Source organism: Rhinoderma darwinii, chromosome 2 (genome assembly GCF_050947455.1).
Source record: "Rhinoderma darwinii isolate aRhiDar2 chromosome 2, aRhiDar2.hap1, whole genome shotgun sequence".
Classification (NCBI taxonomy): domain Eukaryota; kingdom Metazoa; phylum Chordata; class Amphibia; order Anura; family Rhinodermatidae; genus Rhinoderma; species Rhinoderma darwinii.
In genome coordinates this window covers 255,301,634-255,311,949 of record NC_134688.1, presented here as the reverse complement: position 1 = coordinate 255,311,949, position 10,316 = coordinate 255,301,634, and the positions used below count along the sequence as shown (strand labels likewise).

Sequence of the window (10,316 nt, the reverse complement as noted above, 5' to 3'; positions counted from 1 at the left end):
ACCCTCATTTGAATCTTTGCCTTCCAACATTTGGTCTTCCTGAGTCAGGGATCTTTAGGTACGTTCAGCTTCGACATGCTTTACCTGCCCAGTTTGCTTTCTACAACTACAGTTGAATAGTTCTAAATTGGAAGACTTCCTCCGTACACCAGATTTGGAGAAACCCCTTACATGCATTTATACATTACTTCAGTCTACAGTGGTGCTCGACTGTTAGGAACTGTTTGGCGCATATACCTGATCTATCCTCTAACAATTCGGAGGACGTAAAAGTAATGTTTTTCACTTCAGTACTTAGCGCTTGCGAATTGCTGATTCTGTAATAAATTTAACATAAAGCATATTTCACCCCAGCTAGACTTAAAACTATGGGTATCTTTGACACATTTCTGTTTATATATACACACACACACACACACACACACACACACACACACACACACACACATGTATATATATATATATATATATATATATATATATATATACATATATATGTGTATATATATATAAGATATATATGTATATATATATATATATATATATGTATATATATATATATATATATATATATATATATATATGAGACCAGGGAACTTTTATGCATGCATTCTTTATTTTAACTACAAGATACCGGTGCTTTATATGACTAGGACTAGAGGCTGCGTGGTGAAATTTGAAAAGATTTACTCCACTTTAATAAATACTCCTGAAAACATATATACAAACCTGAAATAAAGGTTTAGAATCATTCCCTTCAGGGATTATGTATACATCTTTGTAATGGTGGGAGAGTGGTGTGTAATGCTGTATACCTGGGATAATACTTGTAAATGGTTGCCTTATCACTGGTAGCTCTATAGTGACCAATTCTTTTCTACACCATGTATTACCTACTGAGTGTATGGATCTGCTCTATTTGAAATTTTCTTTGTTTTGTTATAAAATACAAAAAAAATAAAAGAAAATAAAAGAAAACGATGCAAAAAGGAGTCTCCGTCGGATGGAGTATTGGAGTCAGGCTCGCTTCTTCTACAGCTTCTATGAGAATGTATGTTGTGGATGTTGTATATTTAAATTTTTCAATGCCATCTATTGAAATCTGTGCAATGATTTTTTTTTATACCCAGACCTTTAAACATTAGAAGCATTACACGGGGGCACCCACAAGAAGATATCACTACCATCAAGGAAGGTTTTGTTTTTTTTCCACTTTGCCTTCTTTGATGGTTGAGCAAAGGGTTAATACCAACGTAGATATGTATAGTATATGCAACCTCTGGGACCAGCACCTACCTCCTAATGGGAAGTCGTCCCAAGTCCGTCCTGCCACAGAATCCAGGCAGAGAGTCAGTGCAGAGGTGGCTGGGAATAGAAATAGCTAAGCTAACTGTGCTCCACTGTTTCCGAAAGTTCCATAGAAGTGAAAAGGAGTTCCAGAAACACATGAGCTCGCTGTGCTCCGCTGTTTCTGTAACTACCTTTAAATTCCAGTGGATATGCCATAAATGTCTAAGACCCAGTTCACACTGATTTTTTTTTGGCGCTGATGTTGAGAGGGAAACCGCGTCGAATTCAGTGCCAAAACAGCCAAAATTACCCCCATTGATTTCAATGGGAGGCAGAGACTTTTTTTTTCTGGGTGGCTTTTAGCCGCTCGCAGGGGGAAAAAAAGCAGCATGTCCACGGCTCCAGCTCTGACTTCGTTTTGAAATCAATGGGAGGCAGAAAGAACCAGCGGCGCTGCGAGCAAAAAACAAAGCGAAAACCGCAACAAAAAAGAGCAGGCAGGTAAAAATCTGCCTCAAAATTCCTGAACAAATTTTGAGGCAGAATTTTACTGCCTGCAAAAAACTCAGTGTTTACTAGGCCTAAGGGCTTATTCACACGAACGTTGAATGCGTCCCTGTGACGGCCATTAAAACAACGGCCGGCACACGGACGCATGTATTTCAATGGGTCCATTCACATAGCCGTTGTTTCAACGGACCGTGTGAAGGGTCCATTGAAAAATAGAACATGTCCTATTTTCTTCAGTTTTCACGGATCCCTCCATAGACTCAAGTCTATGAGGATTTGTGAAAGTGGGTCCCACACGGGTGAAACTTGGACGTGAAAAATGGCAGTTATTCACGTACGAGTTTCCCCCCATTTGTGTGAATAAGCCCTTGGATGGGAAAACCCCTTGAACTGTATGATTTTAAAAGGGATCTGGATACATTTGTATTAAAGAGGACCTTTCATTTCTTTGGTTTAATAAATACTTGTATTCCCCATGAAATAACAATTCTGGAGCATCTTATCTTATGCTGTTCCTCTGTTATTCTTTCTGGAAATGTAAGAATAATTCAACAACTGAGTGTTACCATTCGACTTGTCAATGGGGCGTGTCCCTACATACTCTGAGGGTAGGAACACACGGCGTGCTCTGGGCGGATACGCTGCATCAAGCTTTGCAGCGTATCCGCCACATTGTGGTGCACTTTTCCAGCGGAATTTACGCTGTGTAAAGCAACACCGGAAAATGTAAAAAAATTGTTCATACTTACCCCTTCCCTCTTTTCTGTGCCTAGTCCGGCTTCCTGGGATGACGTTGCAAGCTATGTGACCGCTGCAGCCTGTGATTGGATGCAGCGGTCACATGGGATGGAACATCATCCCAGGAGGACGGACTGGAGAAGAAGCAGGGAACTCTGGGTAAGTATAAATTTATTTATTGTTTTCTTACCTGCGATTTTTGCGGCGGAATTGCTGCAAATGTCGCAACACACACAGATCTATTGAAATCTCACCTGCACTGCTGCTGCTGTAATACGCTGCGGATTTTCCACAATTAATCCGTTGTGTAAAATCTGCACTGTGTGTGTTCGTACCCTAACACTGTCAATGTGTGCTGGCACTGTCAAAGGCTGGATTCAGACAAGCGTATATCTCGTCCGTGTGAAGGCCGTTTTTTTTAACAGTCGTCACACGGACGCATGCATTTGGGGCCGTTCACATGGCCGTTGTTTTAAAGGACCGTGTGAAGGGCCCGTGAAAAAATAGGACATGTCCTATTTTCGTCCATTTTCATGGATCCCTCAATAGACTCAAGTCTATGAGGGATCCGTGAAAACGAGTTTGTATTAGTTCATGTGAATCAGGCCCGAGGCCTGATTCACATGAACGTGTTAAACGTCCGTGGCACGGACCTATGTAATTCAATGTGGCAGTTCACACAACTGTTGTTTCAACGGACTGTGTGAAGTGTCCGTGGGAAAATAGGACATGTCATCACGCATCCCTCTATAGACTCTCAACTATGGTGGATGCGTGACATCGCGTCCCGCAGTGATGAGCACGGATGAACCTCGGACGTGAAAAACTGACGTTTTTCACGTCCGAGATGCGCAGCGCTCGTGTGAATCTGGCCTAACTATGTAGAGACACACCCTATTGACACACCCTATTAACATCCAGTTGTCAATTTATACATACATTTCCAGGAGGAATAAACAGGGGGACAGGATAACACAGAGTTCTAAGGAAAAAAAATCTCCAGAATTTTAATTTCATGAAGAATACAAGTATTTTCCTACATGTCCGGAGAGCTTATAGCTCCTCTTAGAGATATTATTACTAGATTGCTGGGTGGTTTATCCAAGGATTTATTCTAAACAATTTGAATTTTTTTCAGATAAAACATGAATACAATTAGCTACATCTTTCTGGATAAGAACTGCAAGATAACTGGTTGAACCAGATGGACTCTTTAAACTAAATATGTCTGTGGAATTTACGGCGTTTCTGCAACAAATTTTGCGCCTTAGATATGCAGATTTTGCTCTGGATTTTGTAGACGTGTTCACTGCAAGTTTCACCCTCTCATTGTAATGAGTTAATTTCAAATTGAAAACATGCAACATAAATTGACATGCTGCGGATCTACAAAACCATACTGCAAGTCAATTTATGTCTGGAAAATTTACGCAACATGAACTTGAGATCTTCTTTGCTGGTACAGTATTAGGGTCCAGTCAAACTTGGGATATTTGCCTCATATTTCCGCAGCGGAAAAATACAATGCGGAAAGCTTTACAATGTAATCCTATGGGAAAAACATTTTGAAACGCATGAAATTGATCAAACTGTCTGTTGCGGAATATTTCTATAATTTTTTTTAATAGGGATTACATTGTAAAGTTTTCTGCATTTCTGTATTTTTATGCTGCAAAAATACAAGTCGTGACTGCACCCTTATGATGAAGATTTTACGTTGGTATTTCCGCACCGAAAGTCTGCACGTAATCCATCCTGAGTGCATGAAGCCTTACTGTATTTCTGAAAAGGCTGCAGGCACATCTTAATATTGGTATTTTAATTCTCCTAGATTATCTTAATAACTTAGGCTTCATTCACATCTGTCTCAGGGCTCCGTTCTGACGGAGCGTCCCATCAGAACTGAGCCCTGACTGACACAAATGGAGACTATAGGTTTAGTTTGCATCACCATTAATTTCAATGGTGATGGATCCGGTGCAAATTTGTCTCAGTTGTGCAAAGGTTCCGTCGTTTTGACAGAATGAATAGCGTAGTCGACTACCGTATTGCTTCTGACAAAATGCCAGAACGGAGCCCTGACGCAGATGTGAATGCAGCCTTAAAAAGATGTCAAGACAATGAATGCCAAGATTCAATGTGGCCATTATATGTCCTTGAGTTGAAAGATACCAATTGGTAATAATCTTTAGAATTAATTTAGTATACTGCTTAGTTCTTCTGCCAGGCTTTCAGGGTCATAACTTTATGCAGTCTGCAATGCAAACTAGCAGTATAGAACAGTTGACATGTACATTGGCAAGAGGGTCCACACAGTGTAACTGTATCATTAAAGGGGTATTTCAGGTTAAAACATTTACCTTCTATCCAGTTGTCAATTTATACATACATAAAGTATGTCCAAGCAGTCAGACCTTTAATATTTATCCCCTGCCAAGTGATTAAGGAATGTTTTACGCTGAAGTACCACTTTAACATGATGGGGTTTTAGACAAGCCAAAAACACAGAATGAAACATTGCGTAATAGATAACAGGTTGCGTAACAGTGTATCACTCTGGAAATGCTCTACAATATTGTTGTTTGAGGGGGGTGGGCTCATTAAGAAAACCCTTGTCCATCTGCCCTATTAGGTTATATGGACATTATAGGGGGGCTCTGAATGGTCGCCATGTGATGCTAGATTTCCCCTGCCGTATGTGGCTGAAGCTTCCCCAGGCAAAGTCAGCTGATCGCGGCAGCGGCTTCAATCTGAAGGGGGTTTTCTGTGATGAAATAACTCCTTTAATATGCATTATTCCAAAAACCTTACTATTAAAATATGTCAAGCCATATATTTCTAAGCACATAGCAGGAAAAGAACAGGCGGAATGACACAAGAAGTTCCCCTTTACTGTGAAATGATATGCAAGCAATATTATTAATTACGTTTATACCATATGCTATAACAGATAGAAATCCCTTGGATATTTCATTGCACATTCGATACTAAAGTTTTCTCAATTATAAAAAGACAGATGTGTAATTGTGGGAGAAGTATACGCAGAGGATCTGTCATCCTCCAAGGGCCAACCATTCTACGGGTCCTGCTCAGTTTATCCCACATTTCCAGCACTTCACATGAAGACCCGCAGTTTACCTTCATATCTCACAACCACTAGAGAAGGTTTGGCCTTGTGTTAGAATGGAAACAATTATTAATATAATCTCCTATTAATAAAACATGATAGAATTATAACTAAACCACAGGGCGAAAATGAGTATAATAAAATAGCATTCTTTTTCCGATCAGCCCTTATTATGTACGGAAATTTCAATACATAGAGATGCTTTAAAACTCCTTGAGATTTTTTTTATGTGATTTGTCAGGTCTATAATTTTTTATTTTCTTCATATTTCAGAAGGTTAAATTTACTGCTGTTTTGCAAGGATGTGATGCAACCAAAAAAATACCATTATAGAGTCTTTGTAAATCAAGGAATAAAAACAACTTACCTCATGTCACGTTTCAAAAGATTTTTTTTTTATTTTTTTTTCTCCTTTTTAAACAAATTCTAGGCATTTTTAAAACCCAGTGCCACCTGACCCCCTTTCTCACTGCCATGTAGTTCAGTAATCACAGCAAGGAGTAAGATAGGCCAGTACAGTCCAGTTTGGCTGACCTTTTTTAGATGTCCATTAAGCAAGGTAATGCCCATCATCCTTGCCTGAATATGGCGGGAGGCAGAGGAGAGGGGGAGGCAATGAAACTGGAAGAAAGTGGTCACTTGACAAGCAATGTCCAGGAAGCAGGACAGAGGAAGTTGTGTGACAGGACAACATATGTGTGTTTATAAAGAGAATAAGCAGCTTCTTGCTGTCTGGGACCTCCTTAAAATGAAGTGAAAAAGTGATCCTGGATGTATAATCCTGAAATCAGAGATATGCATCTCCAGAGAGTCGCTCTGAACCATATATTGACCATCACTATTCCTTTTGTTTCGCATCATTACTGCTGACTTAGTTGTCTCATTTGGCATATATTCAAGTACATTTCCAGTGAGTACTCCATCAGCCAAGTGTAATCCTCTGTGGGCTTAAACGAAACACACCTTGTGACTGTTTCTCTGGTGTGTCAGGAAAATCAACTGGAGTCCAAGAGGTTAATAAAATTAATAGATAAAAGGGGAGATTGCCTTATACTTCAGTCTGATAATCCCCATCTGACATATCCATAGTCATACGTGGAGGCTGATCCCAATCCACACAACGCAGGCCTAGGCGGTCATGGATCTGAGAAGAACGTACTCTATAGCTATCCCAAGCCTTTTGATGAGGGCCAGCTGGACTTGTCTTTTCCTAAGAAGCCAAAACCAAACCGTTTAAAAGATCACATGATAAATTATACTTATATAACAATAAAGTTGTCATAGTGTTGAAACGTCCAAATCATATTGTAATCATTTTAACAATCGGATTCAATTGGATGGAATGAAAAATGTCCTGCTAAGAAAATCCTTGAATGATCTCACAGGTAAATTGAATTACCACCTTACATATCAATAATGCAATCTCCCCATAAGTAGAGTATTTGTGGAGATCGGTGGATGATCATATTACATAAAGCCACATACATGAACATACATTACACCATCTGTGGATAAATGAGATGATTTTATGCCACTGCATACAAAAATATATTTCTGTGAAGTCGTAAGTGGATGAATCGATGACTCAATAGATCAATTTGATGATAAATAGAACTGTAAGGAAATCAATGAATAAAACTACTTTCAAAATAAATGCGTTTGACCTTCGTAAATTGACAGTTCAATCTGACCCTGAATAAGTTAATGGTTGCATCATTCTACAGTGACATCAATATATGAAGCTAATTCAAAGAACATTGTATCTTACTATGATGAGAGACTACATTAGACTTGTAGTAAACCATACAGTATTTCTAGCACAAATATATCAATAAGCATGTATAAGGCTGACAAGGATGAACAAGACCTCTAGACAGACAGGTTAGTTTAAGCAGGGGATGATGATGGACTTCCTATCTAATATCTATACATAACATACAACATATAACCTTCAGTATAATAACTGCAAAATACTGCAAGGACTTATATCAAAATAAACAACAAAAATAAAATCCAATAAATGGATCTACAAAAAACCTTGTTGATAAATAAAGCTTAAAGGGCTTGTCCAAGCTCGGGGCTGTTTTTTATATTGATGACCTATCCATAGGGGTCCGACACCTGGACACGCACCGATCAGCTGTTCTAGTTGCCTCTGGGAGCCGGAATCTGTGCAGGGTCGGTGCTAGAAGCAGATGCTCTGAGATCTGTATAGCGGCCTGTCTGCAGTACTGCAGCCCTATTCAAGTGAGGAGCAGAACGACAGTAACCCAGCATGGTCGCTATATAATGTACGGAGCCTTCTGTTTCTGTCACCAACCCTGCACAGCTTCCGGCGCCCGGAAGCAGCCGGAGCAGCTAATCAGTGCGGGTCCGGGTGTCGGACCCCCACCGATCATATACTGATGACCTATCCTGTGGATAGGTCATTAGTATAAAAAAACAGCCCCGAGCCTGAACAAACCTTTTAATGTGATGCTTTTTCATAACAGTTCTAATATGAACTTTAGGACGCATATACCTATTCAGATTTTACAAAAACATCTATATATTAAAACTTTTTTTAATATGTAATTAAATAAAAACTTTATGCAGGCAAATTACAGATACAAAATACCTCATGGAATATGAGGGCAGTAGATCATTTCAGAGTGGGTCTTCTATAATTGGTCTTTTTTGTAATTAAAGTAATCTCTGATTTGCATTAATATTTTATTATCTTCAGGAGACAGAAATTATACCAAACTACCAGCTTGAGCACAAAGTCATTATTCTTCAGGTTACATTTCACGTGCAAGAAATGTGCTGAAGGCTATCTTTTATAAAAGAGGTTACTGTTAATAAACACCCTATTAGATGCTGTATTGTTGGTATAATACAAGTGATTGATTTATGGTACCCGTAGGACTGAATTTAGCTCTTACTACGACTTGCAGCTTACGACAAGAATAAGTATCAAGATGGCTTTCAAATCAATCAACCACAATGACAACTTCAAGTAATTAGGCATCTCCTTTTATTCTAGAATTGACAATTGATCATCTACCATATTGTGTCACCAGTGGTTATATTAATGGGCTACAGTCTCTATACATAGATAGGCATAGCATCTCTACATACCTTTAAACGCAGAGATCTACAGGGCAAACACGATCTAAAAGGAGCAGCTTAAACATTTCTTTAATTTACTGTAAAATGTCTGTGACCTGGTAAATATTACTCACACTAGCTGAGGTTCTTTCCACAGCTCCTCCTGAGGATATACTCCAACGTTTGTCCTTCTGTATTACAAACATGGATAGAGGGTTAGAACAACGTCAGGCAAAAGAGGAGGTGAAGAGACAGGGTTGAGTACTCTGAAATCTACACTATTAGAATGACCTCTACAATAGTACTCATATCAATTCTTGCTAAGAACGGCATGCCTGCCTACTAATAGTAAAAGACAAACATAGTACTGGGGATAAAGCACAGTATAATAAGCAAAGGCAGGAAGGGCCAAAAGCTGGGACATTATGGGCTCATGCACAAGACCCGATCCAGCATCTGTATCACACAGATACCGAATATGCTGGTAATGCATTTTAATAGCGACGTGATTATTGCAGTATTTTTATATTTTGCGGCATGCTCCATCGGATGCCATATCTCTAACCATTTTCTCCACTAGAGGCCCTGGTTTAATGCTTCTAGGGAGAAGATACAGTAACCAATACAGAAAATGTCTGTACTCTACTGTATCGAGCACTGTATTAAAGGCTGAAATGGTTGAGTGCATGAGCCCTAAGAGATATATGGAACTGGCGTGAAATAATAAACTGCAAATATGCAGATATATATTAAAAAAGCTATGTGCACCCGTCTGTTCTGATAGATGCTTCATGCAAATATTCTGCCATTTTCTCAAGCTAAATTTGAAATTAGATGACTGCATTTTTATTGATGTCTATGAATGATGCTTCTTTTAACATAGCTGGGTAAGCATATGGCATTGTCGGTTCATAAATGATTCTTATATGTCAAAAAGGCATAGAAATATTTCTTTGTGGAATAACTTAAGCTCGCGTTTTACGGTAGTCAAACCGAAATGGGAAATAAAAGTCCAGTAATAAAGTCCAGTAATAAATAGTGTTACTTTTGTACTCTAGGAAATTAGAGTGAACATATTGTTAGCGCACCTTTGCACTGGCATCCCGGTACCTTTCCAGTGTGTGGAACTTGCGGTTCAATTCATGATAAAGCTCTGAGTGTCTCTTTCTTGTGTGCATCACTTTCTGCAAAAAGTCAACTATAGAATTAACACACTGCCACCCAAACCTACCAGTCCTTGTATCATTGTAGCGAAAATGCAATGAAAAATTTCATGCAATGCAGATCCCAGCGCTACCATGCAGACATGGGATTGAGCGCAGGTAAAAGTTCTCACCTCAAAGTCCAAATCTGAGTATCTCAATCGCTTCCGCTGAGGGAGAAACACAGGGATAGGTTGGTGTGGTTTCTATGTGAGGAGGAAGAGAGAAAGGGAGGAAGGAAGGAATATGGATTGAGAGAAGGGAGAAAGGTGTACATACAAACACTGAAACTGAAACGTGCGACAAAGAAAATCCATACTTTTGACAGGACTAAAAAACAAGAAAACATGACAATGAAA

At 39.1% G+C, this 10,316-nt stretch overlaps 1 protein-coding gene across 8 annotated transcripts in view; it reads right to left on the bottom strand.

Annotated features, from left to right (window-relative positions):
• Positions 1 to 6,038: 6,038 nt before the first annotated feature.
• The window catches only part of ADGRB2 (adhesion G protein-coupled receptor B2), a 441,157-nt gene continuing 436,879 nt past the window's right edge, over positions 6,039 to 10,316 (bottom strand). For 5 of the 8 annotated variants that reach the window (XM_075853159.1, XM_075853163.1, XM_075853160.1 and 2 more), the window contains 4 exons: positions 10,092 to 10,163; positions 9,844 to 9,939; positions 8,890 to 8,946; positions 6,039 to 6,875 (listed from right to left, as the gene is read on the bottom strand). In XM_075853159.1, the coding sequence (XP_075709274.1) occupies positions 6,714 to 6,875; positions 8,890 to 8,946; positions 9,844 to 9,939; positions 10,092 to 10,163 (387 nt within the window). In that variant the 3' untranslated portion in view covers positions 6,039 to 6,713. The remainder of the gene's footprint in view (positions 6,876 to 8,889; positions 8,947 to 9,843; positions 9,940 to 10,091; positions 10,164 to 10,316) is intronic. The other 3 variants (XM_075853161.1, XM_075853166.1, XM_075853162.1) reach the window with 2 other exon arrangements.